The 22,105-nt window shown below is 40.3% G+C and overlaps 1 protein-coding gene across 1 annotated transcript in view; it reads left to right on the top strand.

Moving 5' to 3' along the window:
• HELZ (helicase with zinc finger) overlaps positions 1 to 12,145 on the top strand; it is a 133,117-nt gene extending 120,972 nt beyond the window's left edge. Inside the window, exons 30-31 of the mRNA XM_067547330.1 lie at positions 6,714 to 6,966; positions 11,303 to 12,145. Coding sequence (XP_067403431.1) covers positions 6,714 to 6,966; positions 11,303 to 11,634 — 585 coding nt within the window. The 3' untranslated portion in view covers positions 11,635 to 12,145. The remainder of the gene's footprint in view (positions 1 to 6,713; positions 6,967 to 11,302) is intronic.
• The last annotated feature ends 9,960 nt before the right edge of the window (positions 12,146 to 22,105 follow it).

The raw sequence follows: 22,105 nt of genomic DNA, 5'->3' as shown, positions 1-22,105 counted from the left end.
AGCTGCAGCTCAGAAAGAGCCCTGATTGGTCCACTTCCAGATTAGCCCCTTCCCTGCATCCACAGCTGATTTGTTCATTGCCCTGCAAGTCACAGCTGCCGGATCACTCCCAGCCCTGGGGAGGGGTTCCCTTAGGGAGGGGCTGACTGGTGACTCTTGCTGTGTCCTGGCTTTGCATCAGCAGCCCTGCCACCATGACAGGGAGTGTTGCTGCTCCCCACCTCCAGTGAGTACCCCCTGCCGCCAGTACTTCTTCTAGCATCCCTAACTGTACCCCCCCAGCTCGTCCCCCTCCAGCAGTGTCCTCTTCTTGGGAACCTGAAGTATGATAACCCAACTCTCGGTGGATTACCTACGCCAATAAGAGAATCCCTCTCATCAGCATGGGTGGTGTCTACACTGAAGTACTACAGTGGCGCAGCTGTGCTGCTAGAGCGTTTTAAGTGTAGATAAGCTCTAAATCTCTGCTCTACTTTCATGCCCTTTTCCCATCCCCCATAGGCTGAGCAAACTTGCAGTGTCTCCTGGCCCTGGGTCTACTGACTGATGATGCAGAGTATTTCCACATGCACATTGCCACAGAAATCAAGCATTCAGACCTTACAGGAGGATAACTACGGCCATGACTATGCAAAGACTTAAGTCCACTCTTAACTTTATGCATATCAGAATTCCCATTAAAGTCAATGGGGCTACTCATTAAGCTCTTGTGTAAATCTTTGTAGGATCAAGGACTCAGTTTTGTCACTGCTGCAGTTGGAAGAAAGACAAAGCTAAATAATGGAATTGATCTGCCTAGCCAGGCATTCTGACTTCTTCAGCTAACATTCCTGTGTTTGTGTGCTCTGAGTGAGTGAGAATGAAAAGCAGGGCATTTTTAAAATGCCATTGTCAAAATGAATTTAACAAGTGAGTTTTCACCCTGCTACAGCCTGTATTGCTGACATTTTTATAGTGTGGGAGGAGGATTTGCCACTGTTGAAGGGTTATACATATTTTTGTTCATTTTCACTGATGGACTAAGTACAAGTGAGATGCAGAGTACTTTCAACTCCCATTGCATTCCGGGTTGAATGCACTTAGCCCTGGGCTCTGAGGGCATGGTTAGGGTAAGGTTTTTGCTCTCCTTTTTAACTCAAGTTAATTGATTGCCAATTAATCAAGTTAGCAAATATATTTATAAATGCTAGTACAGGTATTCCACAAATGTTTGATGCTGGATACAAAGCCTGAGTATTTGAATTCTATATGGGTGGAGTGAGGAGTCACTTGAGATATTAAAAATCCATCCCCAAACCAGGGACAGGGAGCATACATCTAGCTGCCAGTGTAGAGTTGGACAGGATAACAAAGCTACTGGATCTGAACGAATGAATCTGAATGAAATCTATGGCTCCTCCCCTAGCCCACTTTAGAGTGGCTTTCTTCTTCTGCCTATGGGGCCAGCGTGAAGATCTTTCCCCATGGCATGGAGTGGGTGCTGACCCATCTACAAAGCCCCTGTGCGCCTGGATGAAATGTACGTGAAGCTTTTTGCGGAAGCATGCTACACTCTCTTGATTGGTTGTATTTTAGTTATCATGGCCTTTCTGAGAAACTTAGGTTTTATATTTTATAATCTTAGGCTTTACTATTCACTTAAGATATACTTTGTGTTTTAGGCAGAATATGTTCCATTCTTTGTATGTAAGTAAGTGCAGGCGCAAGATGGGGGGATACCATTGAATGGTTCATGAATTTTAAGATTTAAATTATGTGCTGTAATGGACAGGTAATATGCAGTTTCCCTGAAAACTTCATGGAGTATTGCCTTCTGGGGGTAGGTATTATTGGAAACAAATGCTAATTGATGTAAAGTTATCAGAATTATCCCATTACTCCACAGGCAGCAAATAAATGTTTATAGCTGCAACTGTTTATACATCTGCTGTACACCTGTGTTTTTATAGCTGATAGCTGATGACCCGTGAGGGATTCATTGTCCTTTTTTCTCATTAAACTTACCATAGATTTGATATTGCAGAGCGGTCAGATAAGTAGTAAAGTGGGAAATTTCACAATTCAAAAGATGTTTTACACTGAAATCTGTATTACCTTTAGATCTAGCCATATCCATGTAGATCTTTCATGTTTCTTCATAAATTAGTGTTATAAAACACACATTTGTTGTCTACACCTGTCTCTTAGTATATGCAGATTAGACACAGAGCTCTTTGCGTTAGTTACATTTGGTAGGTGCAAAGAGGATCTATTCAATAACACTCCATCTTATGCTCATCATTGTCATCTGCATGTAAATGCATGGCTTGTTATTATGGCTTTAGCACTAAGCAATTGTTTTCTTTATCAATAAAGAAGTCTGAAATGCATTCCAATGTGGTATAATATTCTAAGCCAGACCAAGGCAAGAAAATATTGACATCTGTGCAGCTGTCCAGTCACTTATTGCTATTTTTCACCTGTTTCTAAGTTTACTGTGGGAACAAAATATGGCACAAGGGGAAACTGGGTATAGTAGTTTTGCCGGTTGGATTCTAACTTATTCAGCAATAATAATTTAGTTTTTATAAATTCTGAGGGACAATCTGTAAACCCAATGGAATTGCTTCTCTTTCTGTTATCCTGTACCTTAAAAATATGCATCAGCAGAAGAATCTACACCTAAGCATGTATTGTGCATAGTGGTGATATGTGTCCTGAATACAGAGAGTACTGAAATTAGTAAAGCCAATTCTTGTGTCTGTTAAATTAATCCAAAAAAATCTGCATTGCATGTTGAACTAAATCCATTACAAAAATAAAACTGGTCTTCACCGTTTCCACAAAAAATATGAAAAGAAAAATTACTCGTAAATGAATAATTTTTAAAATTGAACTTAGTGGGAAGGGAGTATCTATTGCACTTATTTAAGGTAAGCTTAAATGTTCTGTGTATCAACTTCTTTTTTGAAGCCCTAGAAGAGGATTGACTGCAACATACTGATCAAACTCCTGGTTTAGGTATATATTAAAAAAAAAAAAGCATCAGCCTTCAGATTTAGCAGTTGGTGCGCTAAACCTCCTTTTATAGTAGATAATATATTCTGAATTCTGTGAGAGATAGCTGGGGACAAACTCTCTTTGAATTTGCATGTTGCTTTGTAACAAATAATTCAGGTTCTGACTTCAGTGGATGAATCCTGTCTCCACTGAAATCAATGGCAAAACTCGCATTAATTTCAATGGGACCAGGATTTCACCCATTGTTTCTGCATAATGATCAGTATTATGGGCTTGATCCTGTACTCATACTATTAATGTCCATAGGTTTTTTCTGACACAGTAGGGCAGAGAACTTCCTTCATGTGATTTTTAATTTGTAGAAAAGAGAACAATCTGACATGAGTTTCTGGGGTTCCTCACCAAGGAAACTATTCAGGCCCCTAGTTATACCACTTCCTCTACAGTTGGCCAGTTCTTCGGTTGTTTTTAAAGACAAAGTAGAAACCTTTGGAAAAGAAGCAAAAAGAAGAGGTTAAAGAAGAGCACAACTTGAGTGCCCGACACCTCATCTATAGAATAGGAATGAAGTGAGTGTGGTAATGAGGGATTCAGATTAATACCAAGTGCCAGCAGACCAAAGGACATGAAGATGAAAACTTGTGTAAGTAGATTCAGACTGAATAGGAAAGGAGTTCAATTATTTGGCATTGAAAAGCTGTTGTGGCACATGTTTTAGGGGCAAGAATGGTGTAACAAATTGAGAGTGTTTGCCTTAAAACATCCCCCAGTTAGCAAGTGCTGATTTTTCTGTGAAAGGGTTAAGTGGGTTCTGCTGACTCACAGGGGCAAGTGACTCACTGCACCACCCAGATGCCTGGAGGATGGGAGTTGCTGTCTTGGAAGAAAAGATCTAGGGTGTGGGGTGAGCAGTCCTGAGGCAGGAACTGTGGGAGCAGCCAATCTGGGGCTGAAGGCTTTCAGAGAACTGTATTTCACTGTTAATTTCTTTGTCAATAAGGCTAAACTCTAGACAGGGGATGAATTTTGACTCTGCACAGTATGTGGACTTTGCTTTTGCTTGTAGAAAGGCTTTCATGAATGAGATAATCATAGACATATACGGCTGGAGGGGACCTTGGTACGTCATCTAGTTCAGTCCCTTTTCGACATGACTAAATATCATCTAGACCAGGGGTGTCCAACCTTTTCGCACATTGCAATTTTTTTCTTACTTGGGGCCGGTGAGCAAATTTTGGATGGGGTGGGGTTGGGGCTGCTACTGCGCCTGGCCAGCAGGCAGGGGGCAAGAGGGGAGGGTCTGCTCTCCTCCCGTTCCATCTGGTTCGGGGGAAGGAAGGGGAAAGAGCTGGATGTCTGCTGCTCCTGGTTGGGCGGCACGCAGAGCTCGGGGGACTTGGGGCCTGGGCTGTGCCAGCACGCTGGATAGCAACCTTTGGTGGGCAGGACTCTGGCCTGCGGGCCGTGCATTGGAGAACCCAGATCTACACCATCCCTGACAGGCGTTTGTCTAACCTGTTTATAAAAAAACCTCCAGTAATGGTGATTCCACAGCTTCCCTAAGTAATTTGTTCCTGTTCTTAACTATCTTACAGTTAGGAAGTCTTTCCTAAAGTCTAACCGTGCTGTAATTCAAGCCCATTACTTTTTGTCCTGTCATCAATCATTAAGGAGAACAGTTGATCACCCTCATTTTTATAACAACCTTTTATGTACTTGAAGACTGTTATCATCTTCCCACTCAGCCTTCTGTTTTCTCATAGGTCATGTTTTCTAGGCCTTTAATCATTTTTGTTGCTCTCCCGTGGGCTTTCTCCAGTTTGTCCACATCTTTCCCAAAGTGTGGTGCCCAGAACTGGACACAGTACTCCAGTTGAGGCCTTATCAGTGCTGAATAGAGTGGAAGAATTACTTCTCATGTCATGCTTACAACACTCCTGCTAATACAGCCCAAAATTATGTTCACTTTTTTTGCAACAGAGTTAGATTGTTGACTCATATTTAATTTGTGATCCACTATAACCCCCAGATCCTTGTCTCCAAACTCCTTCCCAGGCAGTCATTTCCTATTTTGCATATGTGGATTTCATTATTCCTTCCTAAGTGTAGAACTTTGCATTTGTCCTTCTTGACTTTCATCCTGTTTGTTTCAGACTATTTCTTCAGTTTGTCAGGATCATTTTGAATTCTAATCCTGTGCTCCTGAGTGCTTGCAACCCCTCTCAGCTGCGTATCGTCCGCAAACTTTTAAACTGTACTCTCCATGTCATTATCCAAACCATTTACGAAGATATTGATAAACCCTATGAATTTTATTTTAAATATATATGGTAAATGGAGTTCAATTGCATAGAATCCTATGTGTAAGTACCTATATTTCCTCAGGAATATGAGAGAGTGGCATTTCTTTTTGTTACAGGTGAAGAAGCAGGCATCTTCTTACAGGTGACTGGGTCATTTACTGAATTAATGTGAAATATTGTATGCTGTTTTGCAGTAGCTCAGGTTATTCCCCACAATGCCATCTCCCAATAATGTGGTCAATAAAATGTTCCACAACAGAGGTTCTGATATGGTTGATGGCTTCCTTCCACCCGTTGTTCAATCTGTTGATTGGGAAAGAAGAGACATGTTAGACTACCCGTGGGAGTCATTTGGTACAGGAGTCTGTGGGATACCTGTCTTCCCCCAAATGACCATTAGAATGCACCTTAAAGCAAAAACGAGGGTCCTGTAGCACTTTAAAGATTAACAAAGACTGACGAAGTGGGTTGCAGCCCACGAAAGCTTGTGCCTGCAGAAATTAAATTTGTTAGTCTTTAAAGTGCTGCAGGACTCTCGTTGTTTTTGCTGTACACAGACTAACATGGCTACCCCTCTGGAACTTAAAGCAACATGAGACTCTCCCTCTTCTTTCACTCACTTGTGACCATCACTTCTACATTGCTCCAACTTTATCTTTTGCATTAATCCTTAGCAGAGGGCGTCTGCCTCTAATTACCAAAGAATTTAGAGCGTCCTTAAATCTCAACTATTAGTACCAACGGATTAATGCTATTCTTATCTTTTTCATCTACACTGCCTGCAAAATTAATGGAAGCAAGTCATTTCTGCGGTTTCAAATCAAATTCTTTGCATTATTCCCCATGATAACACACAGTTCTCAAGATCATTTGTTCTATGTGTGCATATCTGCATGCAAAGGCCAGCATATAAATATGACCTCATACTTGCCCAAATCCTGGTATGCAAGTCATTCATGTGTTATAGTAGGAATCAGAGGTCAAACCTTCTAGTTATTTTCTATGCATTGTAACTGAGCATTTCCACCTGTTAATGTAAATGCCCCTCTCCCATGCCTTAAGCTTTATCGCCCTTATTTAACCCTTTGGAGACTAAATTTGTCTGTTTATAGAGAAATACTATGCAAAGAAAAGCACATTAAGGGTGCGATATCAAGCATTTACAACTCAAGAAATCTCACCCTTAACTCCACCCTCTTTGTACATGCTTTAAATTATTGTTGCTTTTTATCATTCACATTCTTTGTCAATTAATACAACCATTACAAGCAGGAATTTCTTAAGATTTTTCGGTGTTTGAAGGCACTTTCACAAGTGAATTTATAAGAGAGATGTAGGGAGAAAATGTTCATAACATGTATGCCAGCAAATTAAAGAACTTCTTTTCTTTTTTTTTTTTTCTTCATGCAGTATGAACCAAGAGGACCAGGCAGGCCGTTGTACCAAAGAAGAATTTCCTCTAGTTCAGTCCAGGCTTGTTCTGAAGATTTTAACACTCCTCAAGACAGTCTTGGTCAGTGTAAAGAGCTTCAGGACCATAGTAACCAGTCTTCTTTCAACTATTCATCACCTGAGTTGTGGGTAAACTCCACCTCATCTGCCCCATATCAGAACATTCCATGCAACGGATCCAACAGAGCAGTACCGCCCAGAGAACTGTTAGGTAGGTAATGTTTGGTTTTGTTCTGAATCCCGCTACTTGCCTTACTGGGATGAACTGTTTGGGCTGGAGTGATGAACTCTAAATCAGGTTTAGCTGCTATTTACAGCTTATATGTGTATTGTCTCCCAAGACTTGAAACTAACTTAGGCAAAATATTTCTGAAGTGTTCATTATTTTGGTAATTAATTGTTGCACATAAATCCTATTTTCATATGCTGTTATTTCAGGTAGTTAGCAGGCTGGTATGCTGCATGTGACGGAGAACTGAATGCTGTGGAGCATTTCCTCCAAATAGCTCCACTCTCCTCTAAGTTTTTCTCTAGAAAGCTTACTAAGTTCAAACATTCTGTTCCGTTGGTTTCAAGTTCAGTCAGCCAAGTTTGTGCTTAGGAGGATCTGGTGACTAAAGGGGTTGGTCTGAGATATCACCTCAAAAGCCTCACATCAAAGCACTGGTTCCTGTTACTGCCACCATCTTAGATTTTGAAGATCTATATGCATTGAGTTTGAGATCTCAGTGCATTTCCTTGTGAACTCAGGTGCTTAAACACTTCAGTGATATAGGCCATAGAGGCACACTGATAGATAGACATATTTACATCACAGAAGAATTGCACTTGAAACTTGCTTCCTTGCTGGCAGTCTTAGTGGAGACTGATTTAGCATGGACATCGAACTAGTTTTTCACTGCTGGAGTGTTCATGTATTGCAAATAACAAGCATGCCAGTATGGTACATTTTCTCTGCACTTATTTCACATAAAAAACAAACTAAGTTTTATTTTACACATTGCCTCATGAGGTATCTCTCTGTCCTTACTTATTTCTTTATACTTAATAAACATCCTGCACTGGTGTTTTTATATTCTCAACTAGTGAAAATAACATTTAATTTTTAAAGATGAAAACGATTACAAAATATACCCGCTGCCCATCACCTGCATTGTTTTAGATTTCATTTACGCCATTATCCTCCAAATAAAAGGCTGAGTTTTTTTTCTCCAGCTAAAAGTAAGGTACTTCTTTAGGATTCAGAAAATTCACTTGAAAGCAGTTTCATACTTGTGACTTTAAAGCACCATTTTCTGATCGTTACAGGAATTAAATATGGAGCAAGAATATATCACTTAGCAAGAGCGTATTCAGTCTAAATCCTCAATAATTAGTTGGGTTGCATTCAGAAGCCTGACTTTCAGTTTGTGAATGCATTATGTACGGTGCTGTCAATTTTAATTTTAGGCTTTTAAAACTATGAAACAAGAAGGAAAGTGAAACACACTCTCTGCTCTAGGAGATCTGTCTCGTAGGATTGAGCATAGGTCCCAAAGTGGAGCATCCTTTAACTAATGGGTCAGCTAGTCTACCCTGTGCATCATGGCAGGATCCGTTTGACTGAGTCTGATAGAAGATGGGTGTCTAGTTCAGTCCTGAATATCTCTCGTGCTGATTTCACAGTCTCTCCTTCCTTAGCAGATTGTTGCCTTGCCTATGTGTTCTTATGATACTTTTTCCTAATAGTTAACCCAGGCATTCTCTCCTCCATATTAAATTGATTGGCACCGTATAAGGTAACATTATTGGGTATAATGTGAGATGTGTCTTATGGCACACAAATAAATGCAGCCTCTCTTTGTATGTAAGAGCCAGGGCTTTCTGATCTTATGGCACAGAATTAAGTTTACTGACTTACCGTAATCATGTTCTCCTGATGAAATAGAAGCTATGGCCTTAATATGCAGTGTTTATGGATTGTATCATATACCTCTGGGTGATAGCTTACGGAGCACACTCTAGACCTGTGTACAGCAAGATCAGGAAATTGGTTTCCTTTTAACGGAAGATAAAAGCACTAGTATAGAAGTCCCGAAACAGTAGCATTTGTATGATATTCTGCGCCCCTAAAGTGGCAACTATCGCAAACATGATTTGGTTAGAAAGTAAGGTCTTGCACCAGTTAAAAATATGTGAGTTACAAAAATAAGTTTAAAATAAAACAGGAGATTAAAAACAAATAATTATTATCATGCATCATTTTAAATCGCACCATATGCATAAGCAGTGCCCTACAACAGATCAGATCTGCCCAATCACTAATATTTAACACAGTGTTTTTAAAGGGATTTGTTGCTATGAAAATATCTTATTTGTATAGTACTCATCACAGCAAAGGATTCCAGGCCATTTTATAAATTTGGGAAACTGAAATATAATCCGTTCAGGAATTCTCGGGGGGGAAAGGCAGACACTGGTTCGCAGTGCATAGCATCACTCTGTGACTTGTGGTGCCTGGAGTAGGAAGATTATAAATGTAAATATAATACAAAAGGAAAATAATTGCCACAGCTTAATTGTGCTCTGAAAGGGGCTAAAGTTCTTTTACAAATCCCAGCACTCATAAACCAGAAATAATTCCTGAGTCTTGATATAAATATCACCTAAAATAGGTAACGATATTAAACCCAAAGGGATTTACTAAGAGATTATACTCATTAAAACTGGAAAGACTAGATGTGAGTTACAGGTTTTGGATGACTATAGTCTCTTATTAAATCATTTTGGTCTTAAGTTGGGCAGCCTTCAATATTTACCTTGTTCCAATAGCATGTTGTTACCTCTGCTTCTCACTTTCAATAGTGTTTTAAGTGCTGTACTGGATGTGATGGCCATCCACTCTGACAGCCACTCACATGAGTGATGGAATATAAAAGACCCTAAATTTTGTTCACAAAGATTTCATTCTAGATGATTCATTCGACAGTACATCAAATAAGGTAACCCTTTCCTTTTAGAAAAAGGAACCGCAATTATTTAGACTCTCTGAATGTTTAAAGCAGTGATTTGATTTACCATACTTTGGCTACAACAAAATATTGTATCATTGTAAAACATTACCCAACTTTGAAATATATAATGTAAATATATCTTACTGTAAATTATTTCTGACCTATTATGCTAAGACTGGCTCTTCCCCATCTTTGTTTTCAGTATAAGAGTTACCTAATAGTCATGAATAATTTTGCAAAATGGGAGAAAAAGGAGACCCACATTTCACAGGCATCATTAAATTACACTGTTAGGCCCTGTCCTACAAATACTTATGCACATGTTAAGTTAAAGTACATGAGTATTAATAAATCATAATATTTGTATTACCATAGTGCTCGGAGCCTGAGTCATGGACCAGAACTCCCCTGTGCCAGGCACTGTGATCACTCGCATGCTAAAAAATGATTATATGACTGTTTGCAGGACATTGGGTACTGTCAGGAAATATTCTTTAGCTTCTGTTTGAATTTTTTAAAATTGAAATGTCTGTTTTATTTTTTGTTTCTAAATATGTCATTTTACTGGGGGGGGGAAAGACAGGAACCGAATGCATTCATCTTAAATTCTGCCTTCAGTTACACCTTGTAATGCCATTGACTGCAGTTTTACTCAAGGTAGAATTCAATCCAAAATTTTACCTTCTTATACAGAGGGAATGTAAAGCAGCAACTGGAAGATTAGTGTAATCGATCTATAAAGAGTTTCCAAAAATGAGGAAACACAGAAATGATCAGCCTCTGGCATATTACAAGTGTGAAATTGACACAACTGCACTAAAGATGTGTGACATGCTGTGATAGAAAAGAGGTCTTCTGACCTGATTAAAAGTCCGTAAGAAAATACCAAAGTAATGTTCTTCCCGGGCTCAATCCTGCAAAGTACTCTGCGCTCTGACCTCTATCCAGTAAGGCACTTAAGCATGCAAGTTGCCCCACTGGCTGCTATTAAAGTTAAGCATGTACTTAAACTGGATCGGGGCCAAAAAAATCAACGCTTTGCAGGGTGGAGCCATTATTGAAATCAGATTAGTTCACTGTAAATCTATGGGAAGATAGGTACTAAAATGTTGTTTTTATCTGCATTTCCAACTAGCAGCACATTTTCATTATTCACATTTATGCTGAAGTTATTTGTGGCAGATTTTTTCAGTTCAGGTACATAATCTGAAGGGTCTAAATCCTTAAATTCCCACTCATTTTGTACTCAGTCCTTACTCCCAATGGGATTAGTCCCTCTGTCTCCTATAGATATGGATGTAGTGAGGCTTACAAGGGTTTATTGCCTATACAAAAGAAAGGACTAAGGAAGGAAAGTAGTTTGAAGCTAGAATCATTTGAAAAGAGGCCCTGAAGAAATCTAATATTAATCTCAAGCCTCCTGTCTTTTTAACTTAATATTGAGGTTCTGCAGTATCTGGATATCAGTTTATCATTGTGTATGAGGGTATCATCAGGTGGATTTCATTTGTGAAGACTGTTTAATTAAACCGGCTTTCTTTGTTCTGTTTCTAGCTCCACCGAAGACAGTCAAACCCCCCGAGGATCACCTGAAAGCCGAAAACATACAGCTGTCCAATTCCTTCAACTACAACATGCTGCAGCATCTTGGCCAGTTCCCACCCCTCATGCCCAACAAGCAGATCGTCGAATCAAACAGCAACAGCCAGCAGACTGCTGGTGGGAACAAGCCTGCCATGTCCTACGCAAGTGCTCTGCGGGCTCCGCCAAAGCCCAAACCCCCTCCTGAGCAGGCAAAAAAGAATAGTGACCCTTTGTCTTTGTTTCAGGAACTTAGCCTAGGTAGCTCATCAGGTAGCAATGGCTTTTACTCCTATTTTAAATAATCAGATTATTTTTTTTAGAGAGAATTTAATTTCTATTTGTGTCGGTAGATCTAAGATAGTTGGAGCTTCACCTGTAGTTGCAACTATTCCCTTTGTTTATATTAGTAAATATATCCTCACTTAATTGCTTTGCTGCTAGACTTGCAACTAATTTTTTAATTATATTCCATTCTTTTGCATTTTTTTGATGTGGGTCAGAATTTTGAAAGCTTTTATGTAGAACACACACACATGATTTTTTAATTTGTGTAATGTTCCCAATGTGTTGCATTTAAGCTAGCAGCTAAGAGGTTAACTGTGCAACTTTAAAAAAAAAAAAAAATAAAAAAAAAAGTTTGTCTAAATTGTATTTAAAAAGAAATTGTAAGTAGCAATTACATTTATTCAATAACATTAGCATACTGTGCTGGGTTTCTGTACCAGAAATGGCCAGTTAATGTACAAATGTATGTTATTTCTGCTTAAATTCATTTAATTTTTTTTTAAATAAAGATGCAGCATCTTCTAAATACTTTCAGTTTTATCAGCTTTTTTGTGAAGGGATGCTGCATTCTGAGACTTTTCTAGTTTTAGATTCTGTATGATGTGATATTGTATTCTCCATCCACTGTAGGGTAAAGGTATTCTTTGCAGACACATGCCATTGTTTGGAGACATTCAGATAAAAAGCATTGGTATTCTTAAAAAAAAATGCTCTACATTTTATTTTTGGACAAGCTACTAATTTAAGCTTGTTTGAAAGGTTAATTTGATAGGTTTTTTTAAATGAATCATGAAGCTGAAAATAAATTTTTAGGTATGTTGGTGCTTAGTAGATTTAATAACTATTTTAAAAAAAATTGCGTGAATTTAGTAAAATACTTGTTTTTTTGGGTTTTTTTCACTATGCATGTGTAAATGTTTGTAATCTGGCTTTTTTCCCCCTTCTCCAGTGATATAAAGATAAAGAATTGTGCCGCTTTAAGGTTTTTTTTGTTTTGTTTTTTGTTTTTTTCTGGGTTTTTTTTTTTTTCTTCCAGTAAAACTTTTGGTACATTATTTGATGTTTACATTAAAATGTGACATTATAAAAAGAAATTCAGATATTTTGCTAACTGTTTTGTTTGAGGAACATCATTAAAGAAGAGATTTAATGTTTGTCAAAGCTGTATCCAAATTTATCTAAATCTTCTTTGGGACAAAAATGATTTCCAACTTGTTTACCTATATGAGTTCTGATCAAGATCTCCACAAACCTAGTCCTTAGGACAACATATTGAAAGTGAATTCTGCAGCGAATGTGAAGATGAAAGAGAAATTTTTTGATAAAATCTCTAAGGATAAAATTGATCCCTTAGGAATTCTGGTCTTGCACATTGTTAAGAATTTTGAAATTAAGGGGTATATCTATAGCTTCTCCAGAGGTGGTGGTAGTCCTTCTACACTTCGGGAGATCTCTTTAAATATGGCACATAATTTATTTTTCATAAGACTCAGATTGATTTATTTACAATATTCCTCCAGTACACGTAAGAATTACAATTTCAGAGTTGTGTGGGGATTTTAACTTCTTGTTTCTCTTTGGAATTGCACATCTTCTCTTCCATCCACTACTTAGAAAACGTAAGGGTAATTCCAGACTTTTACAGCTGTCAGTGAGAGTCCATGCTAATGAGCAGTGCCTGCTGCTATATTCAATCAGATTTTTGTTCTGGTTACAATAAATTTATTTATGTTTCACTTTATATAAAAAGACTCATTTAAATTCAATGCACCACAGAGGTTTGAATGGTTGCTATACCTTTTTGCTGAGTTCATGGTTCGGAAACTTAGCTGAATACCTACTTTTCCCAATGTAAAGAAAAACATGCATAACTAGTTAATCTGTATCTTACTATATAAAACCAAACAAAAAATGTTAGGGGATGGGTGGAAAGCCCCTGGTCAAATACTACTTAGCAGTGTGACATGTAGCAACAGATAAAGAGGATCCAAAATGAGTTGGAGCCAAATTCTGTGACCCTTACTCAAGCAGAACTCCCATTGACTTCAGTGGGCATTTGCTCAGTTGAGGACTTCAGAAATAGATAGGTTCATGGGAATTTACAGGGGCGAGATCCTCAGCTTGCTGGCAGTCATCATAGATCCATGTATTTGAGGGCTTGTCTTCACTTACCTCGGAGATTCGGCAGCAGTCGACCGGAGTTACGCAAGCTACGCAAAAAAATTGCGTAACTCCTGTCGACTTCTCTGCTTCTGTTCTGCGTGCCATCTTCACTGCACTGCGCCGATGGGAACCGCATTCCCATCGACGCAGCGGTATGCCACTTGAGAAGGTGTCTTAATACGTCGATTTCTGGATCGACTGAGCGGGTCTTCACTGACCGCTCAGTCGATCCAGAGAAGTCAGTCTGATGGCTGCGAATTTGTCAGTGAAGACATAGCCTCAGTGGAGCTATGCCAATTCACACTAGCTGAACAGCAGGCCGACATGGTCTGGGAGAAAATCTGTACATCTGAATGTTATAGTCTGTGGAGAGCTCTTCGTAACATGCACGAGACTATGACAAAGAATTAGATGGGTTCAAATGCACTTCACTTTGCCAAGTTGACACTAATTTCAGGGGTCGCAAAGTCACTCGTTTATATGGCGCAGTCTTTTGATTCTGTTGACCATATTTGAATATTTAGCTAATAAACATCACTTTTTTATTTACTGCTATCTGTGAAATAGTTAAGGAAAAGGTGTTTGCATCCACCACATTTTATTAAAACTGTCATATACTGATGATATAACTACAGTAGTAGCATTACAGATGAGGTGGCATTGAGAGAGACCTTCAGAGTAAATTATTGGAACTAAGAAAAATAACTTCATTTTAGGTTACTGTTTAAAAGTAAGAGCTGCTGCTGATTAAAAAGACAAACAATTATTAAACAATGGAGTTGGTAGATTTTTCTTCTGCATTTTAAGGATTCATTATGCAGGGAGCTACAAGCTTTTATCTTGATCTTATAAGATCAGAAAAACAAAACAATGAGAGATCCTGCTCTCCAACATGTGAGACTAGAAATAACCCTGCAATGGGATGGTTCCTGAAATCAGTTCTCTGTTTTTAATGTTACAGTATTTTTCACTCACTGTCCTTAGTAAATTTTCTTTCAATTCTGATGTGAGTTCACTCGGCCACGGCTTGTCCTGATTTCTCCTGCTGCTCACAGACTTTAAGGCCAGAAGGGATCATGCCCCATGCTGCAGAGGAAGGTGAATAAAATCCAGGATCTCTGCCAATCTGATCCGAGAGAAAATTCCTCCTGGACCCCAAATGTGGCAGTCAGTTAGACCCTGAGCATGTGGGCAAGACCCACCAGCCAGAGGCCTGGGAAAGAATTCTCTGTAGAAACTCAGAGGGCTCCCGCCCGTCCATCACTGGCCATTGGAGATATTTGCTGCTAACAGGTGGCATGCAGCTGATCTGCAACTATGTGCTCCTCATCTACTGCCTTTAGGACGCTGAGTTCCAGCTCCCAAGGGTTCATCTAGAATGTGCTTTGTGCTCCAAGGGCTAACACCATGTTTCCCCCTTCAGTAAAAATGAAAAACATTTGTAGAACTTTCTCAAAATGGTCAGGATTTACTGTGGGAACCATGGCCTGGTGAACGCCTTGTTCTTAGTCTTTGGCAGTTGCCATTTGTCAAGCAGCATATCCATCCTCATGCTGCTTGAATAGTCATTGGCCATATTGGGCTTGATCCTGCTTGAGGCCACACGAGGATTGTAGAAGAGCCATGGTGGCTGGTAGCAGGCCTCTGGTATTAATGTGGCTCACCGTCATTGGTGGAGCAGCACAACACAGGCAGTACCAGTTTCTAATGTGTCGGCCTCTAATTATGAATGCACAGTGACCCTTCAGAGGGTTCACGGACCTAGAAACTGGCCCATCCCTAATTTTGGTGGGGTACAGCGACCACATTAGATAATGGAGGAGGAGGAGCGGCTTGCTCCAGCCCCCAAGTCATTGGCTGTTAAGCGTCTCTCCATAGCATGGGTGAAGGCCCAGCACCGTTGCATCTGGCACACAGGGTCTCTACCCCCAACACAGCCCTTCTGTGTGCTGCATGGCTCTGAGGAAGGAGTTGTGGATACGGGTGCTGGCTCTCCAGACGGAGCCTGATCTGCATTTCACTGTCTCGTGATTGCTGACTATTGAGCGTGAGTGATTAGGTTAAGCTTGTGCCCGTTTTTCACTGCCCTCACCCGTCACTCTTTGGGCCAGATTCCTCCACCTGCCATTCTGCCTGGTTGAACTGTACCTTACTCCATGAGCAAAGTAAGGTACTACTCAGTGTGAGTAAAAGTGGGTAAAAGCTGTTTCAACAGGTTACCTGATCCAGGAAGTGGTGCTGGTTTGTCCCTAAACCATTCGGAAGCAGAGTGCCCACTGCAATGGCTTGCTCTGGTTGTCAATATGGAGAATCAAACACATTGCTTGGTGAATTAAGCAGAAAATCCAAAGCGACAGAGCGGTCTATGGCCACTTTGGAAATGGACCAGTATCTCCAAACCTGTGGAGACCAGCTTAGCTGGGCACAGTCTGGAAGTTACTGGCTGACTACTTGCTGAACTTGCCAAACTCTCATTGGACCGGGCCATTTATTTCAACATGACTTTGTGGGAGACATTAAATACCCCCCCAAAACGTTGATTATAGGTAAGTTTTTCTCCTGCTAAAGTTGTAGCAATGAATAGTGTGCAAACTGGATCTGGATACACAGGGGCTCTCCTGCATGTTCTTCTGGGGTAACTTTCAACAACTCCTAGTGAGTTAGACGTCTTCAGTCCCAGTTCAAAAGTGCCCAAATCACATTGATTTTTAAAATGACGCTTAGATTCTTAAACCACTTAGGCACTTCTGAAAATTTTACCCTGTCTTTAGGTGAAGTCTGTTTATTTACAGATCTAGGGTCAGGATTTCACCCGATCAAAGTCAATCGGATTTTGCCATTAACTTCAAAGAGTGCAAGATTTTACCATAATTCTTACATTCTACCACTAGCATATTTAAAAACTGCTAATTATGCCTAGGGTACTCTTGTATTTCAGAAAGCACAGTAGCAAGCAAACAGGCCTCCGTGCTCTGAAATCACTGTCCATGTTGTGTAAGAGGAATCTGCTCCACATTAGCGGGGGACCCTAGAACAGCTGATTAGAGAGACATTACTTTTTTAACTTTCTAGTTACTGATTTTTAGAACATTAATATAATAATAAGCAGATATTTGCTGCTTGTTTTCTAGTTAAAGGGGTTCTAGTGCTGTGTATTAACGATAAAAGAACTTCTCAAACTAGGCTGGCCCAAATGGACATCTTGCATCATAGAAAGTAGAATCTTCAAAAACAGCTTGTGGTTTTGAATGGCTCAGTTTTTCAGTGACCAGTCTGAGAAGCCTGATATTCAGCTGGTGGGTGCTCAGTACTTTTTGAAAATTCGGTCCCTTTACGGTATCACAATATGGGCACCCAAAATCAATCACTGGTCACTTTTGAATACATAAGGTAATACTATCCCAGATTTTTCAGTATTTTTCTCCTCCTTGTCTGCTCCTTGCTCTGTATTTCATGTTGTTTTTTCTTTTCCTCCTCTGCTCCGGTTTTCATATTCTGTGCTAAGTGTAAGGCACAACCCTTAACACTTAAGCTGAATTTGTTCATCCCTTGTTCAAATCAATGCCTCTGTACTGTGGATCAGCAGCCCTTCCAATAGTTGTGATATACCATGAACATTCATAGGGTCAGTTAATTTTTGGATTTGCTCACCCATTATTGTGGTGCATTACTGGGACCGCATCAGGCAATGGAGGAAGCGCAAGCTAAAGTTTTGTTTCCTAATCCATCTGTGTTTTGTGTTTTATTTCTGCATTTATAAAACTGATGCATCTTTCCAGGGTAAGTTTGCTGGGGAGTGCATCGTTTCTACCTTGCATTCTCACACCACAAATCACAGGTGCACGCTACAGGAGCAGATGAAAATGTGATTATGAAGGTGTGATGATGGGTCTGAACTCATAATGTATTCAGCACAAGGTGCATTTGTCTAGCTGTTACACGGTGAGGAAGTATTTTATCTGGTCGTGTACTGCAGCTCTAATTAAGAAGTTAGTGTATTTATCCAGTATAGCGTTTGCAGTCAGGTCTAGTTCTGGGTTTGATGGAGACTCAGTGTGGGCGAGTGATTGACTATGTGAGCTGCTAAAGCGAGGACCATGAATGTGACAAGTTAGTAAGAGGACATAAGGTCGTAAAAGAAAATGGTGAATAAAGTAGATGAGCCTGAGCTATCTCCCATCCAAGTTCATGGAAAGAATGGGCTTGGACTGTGAATGGACCATTTAAACAGTTCACAGAAATGAATAGTCCCATTATGTTACTGGTGTGTCTTGCAGGCGTTAGTTTTGGTATACAACTCTTGACTTCCACTTTGTATACTACTTATTCATAAGTATTTTGGTGCTGCCCTACCCAGGTAGATTGAGTCTCTTGATATCCCCACCCCTTTCCCTAATGAGCTTAGGGGAAGATTTTAAGAAGTGCCTAAGGGATTCAGGAGCACAAGTCCCAGTGAAAGTCAGAGAGGCACTTTAGAAAATCTGCTTGATCTGTAAACTCTACGCCAAGGTGATAACCTTTCTGATCTCAAACCCAGCATGGAACTGTAGGAGCACACTCTCAGAGATGGCAATTGGAGAAAGAAGTCTATTCTGGAGACACCAAATCAAAGGACAACCTATTTTAAGTGGGATATAAACTGGTGCAGGAAGCCTTGTTTAGGCTCTTTGGGATATAATTCACTCCACAAGGCATAATTTGAAGGCTTCACAGGGATTAAGGCCCTGATCCTGCACCATGAAAATCCATGGGAGTTTTATCATTGACTTCAATGCACTTGGACTCATACCTTAGTGTATAGACCTTGGACCAGCCCCATTTACAGGGCTGAACTTCACCTTAAACACATTTGTCCATAATGGGAAATGGACCATCTCGAATCACTCGTGAAGGCATGAAACTGAACTAGTCCATTCCCTTTCATTAAGAGAGAGAGAGAGAGAGACACACACACACACACACACACACACACACACAAATATTTCCTTAATGATGTAACCAGAGTTTTCAGTGAGACCGTTCTTGCAGTATTTAGAGAAAAATGGCACATCAATAAATAAGTTGTGGCAAACCTCCGAAGACGTGCAGAAAGATTGCAACCTGCCCAGAATGATTTACAGTTTTAAAAGATTCACATCGCTCTTACCAGTCACCACATCGAGGCTCTAATCCATAAGGTGCTTTTTGCAGATTGATTTGTCTTAACCACTTTGTGATTCCTTGTAAAATGCTTTGAGGATTGGGCTCTCCAGTGCCTGTCTACAATAATGTCTTGCTGCACTCCTTCAACTTTTAAAGATTAATGGTAACCCAAATGTGTTTTACGGCTACATTTAAATGTATTTATAATAAAAGTGCCTTGTCAATAAATAATGTTGACATTTACCAGTGGGTTATGTTTACAGAATACACTGCTGCTGCTTCATAGACCTCTCTGAGCCATCACACACCAGGATTTCCTCCTCCTTGGAGGGGAAGGCTTTGTTTTATATTTAGCCATGGCAGGGGGAAAGTAACTTTATTTATGAACAATGGGCCAGAGCCTGAGCTGGTGTAGATCAGCATAGATTTGTCAGCTTTAATGTAGTGATGCTGGTTTTACACTGGCTGAGTAGCTGAAATAATAGCTTTTGTTAACGTATGGAAATAGATGTAGGAACACAATGACTTTCTTCCTCCCAAGTGACGTGCACCGTGTAGCTCAGGAAAAGGACCGAGCTGGTAGCTGAGTTTTAAATATTAGGGATCCATTGGAAATTTTGCCATTGATTTGAATGGGACCAGGATTTCACCCTGTTTTGGGGGGTGTTTTTTTGTAAACAAGAAACATCCTACTACAGCGATATACTTATATGCTTTGTCAAAAATCCATTTGAAATGGCCTTTGATTTTTGAGATAGGGTGTGTCTACACTGCCAGCGACTTGGGGATTGATGCAGCAGGGCATCTCCAGTTGACGCAGTGCAGTGAAGACGCTATGGTACGACAGCGTAAGTAAGTCAACGGGAGATACGTTGGTACGTACTTTACGTAGCTTGCGTATCTCTCATTGACCACTGGCGGCAGTGTGGACCAGGCCATGGATATGTAGGTCCAGACAGCCATTTGTAGCTGTGCCAAGTGAGTACAAAACACAGCCCAACCAGAACGATAGTGACTTACACTCGCCTTTCACAGCACATAGGGGCAAGGCAGCGGAGAACGAGGCGGGTATGAATGAGTTATTGTAATGAAAGCTCTGTTAGCTGGGACCTTGCATGTCTCAGGATTTCTTGGGAAATTCACTACTCCTATAGCATTATCTCAAGTACACAGGCAATCCCACCAATTGGAGATGGCTCCCGAATGCCTGGAGTGCAGTGTAACTGCTTCTATTCATAAACGGAAAAACAAAAGGACATCTGAGCATTTCAATTTGTGAGATAACTATCCCAATTCTCTCCCTGTTATAACGTATCACAGTTGCTGGTGAGTTTGGGAACATCACCTGCGATAACACTAAGATGATACAAGCCTTTTCTGGAATGTATAAAAGATCACAAAGCATCTTCACCCACCCATGAAATAAGACTTGGAGAGGATCCTGGGATGTGAAAAAGTAGCTGCAGAAGTTGTACTCCACTGGCAACACATAGTAAAGGGTAGACAGAGCTGTGTGTTATCTGCATATCACTGACACTTGAGACCATGTCAGCTGAACAGGTCACCTAGTGGTTGCATGTAGATGATGAAAATTGTAGCAAACAGTAATGGACTGACATCTACATCTGACAAGGAGCTGTCTGTCTGATAAGGGACACTAGAGGGAAATGGGCTGCAAAGGCTTATCTGTGCTTTTGGGGTAGCTGATAGAGATGGTGCCACTCCATTACTGAAATGGAGAGATATAGCCCAGCCGTGTGTTCTGAACCGAGAAAGGACAAAGTCGCTACTATTTATGGACCTGTCCATGTAGAGCATTTACGCAAGGGACTCGGGATAGATAGACAATAATGTAGCCCAAGGTGACTTCAATGCCCTTTAAATAGCAAGCTTGAATGACAGGCCTGTGACCTGCAGCGTTAGTAAAGCCCTGCGGCTGTGGGGTGGGGGAAATGCTCTGGAACAAAAGAACTCCCCGCAGTCTTCTCTCTCCATTATAACAGCCCTGTCTGCAGATTTCTTATTAGCGGCAGGGGTTACTTTAGGCTCCGAGCCTCATTTCCTCACACTCTCCTCTCCTTCCCCTTTACTGTCCTTCCTTCTAGTGTCAGGACAGGATGGAAAACAATGGGCCTCCTGCCGCAACCCTGTTTCCTGACCTACTCGTGGGAGAAGGTGAGAAAAAGGAGGGGGCATTAGATCTTCCCACCCAGGTGTTGATGAAGAAGATGGTCTGAAGGCTGGGGTATTCCTCAAAAAACCTGTAGATACACCAAAAGTCGTGTTTAAAGAGCTGCAAGAAATGAGGTAAAACACAGTGACACTTGGGGAATCTGCAAGCAAAACAAGTTAATCAAAGCAACTGACGATACATAAAATGTTTGGAAAGGATGAATTTCAACTCCCCTAAGAAACTGTCAATAATGCATTGGCCTATATAATTAAACAAAGAGGAATAAAATGTATTAGACATCTACTCTAGCTAGCAACCACAGATGAACTTTTTTTAAATGTCCAGTTCTTGTTAATTATTATTACTACATACAAAACATTTAGGGGCCCCATTTGATACCATGGCTCTGTTGTGATGGTCTATGTAGACTAGAATGGGGAGGGTATGGTGCTCATGAGACAATCTTGCAATTAAAATGTGGTCCAGGACATGAAAAAGTTTGAGAATTCCTGTGTTAATGTCTTAGCACTGAGCTTTGCTGCATTTTTGGCATGTTGTCACTAGGTCCTTGGACAATAAGATTTTTTATTTTATTATTTATTTTTTTTTTGGACAAAACCGATTTCCTCCATAATTTTTGCTGGTTTTTGCAGATTCAAAACTTCATGTAAAGAACGTTCCCCTGGTGGCTAAAAATGGAAATCTTTTGTTTATCGTCTCTATGCATTCCAGTGTCTTGCTCTTAGTTTTGTTCAGATGGCTCTTGTGCCTTATCATCAATAGTAGGTGGCAGCTGATTGGTTCTTTCGGTCTCTCTCACTGGTCCCTTTATTCCTTTGGGAGTTCTCCTGGCTGTATTGCATGTTCAGCTGCAATACCTTTTCCCTTTTCTCATTTCCTTCAGTATTTGAGGATTTTATTGGGACTTCCTTGGCGTGTGTCCTTTTGATAATGGAAAGGGATGCAATTGGGCGGGCTGCGTGAAAATCAGGTCCTTTTGCAATGCAAGT

This window comes from Emydura macquarii, unplaced genomic scaffold, assembly GCF_026122565.2.
Source record: "Emydura macquarii macquarii isolate MOO-44397 ecotype Brisbane River unplaced genomic scaffold, CSIRO-AGI_Emac_v2 contig_1230, whole genome shotgun sequence".
Lineage (NCBI taxonomy): Eukaryota > Metazoa > Chordata > Testudines > Chelidae > Emydura > Emydura macquarii.
This window is presented reverse-complemented; position numbering and strand designations above follow the sequence as displayed.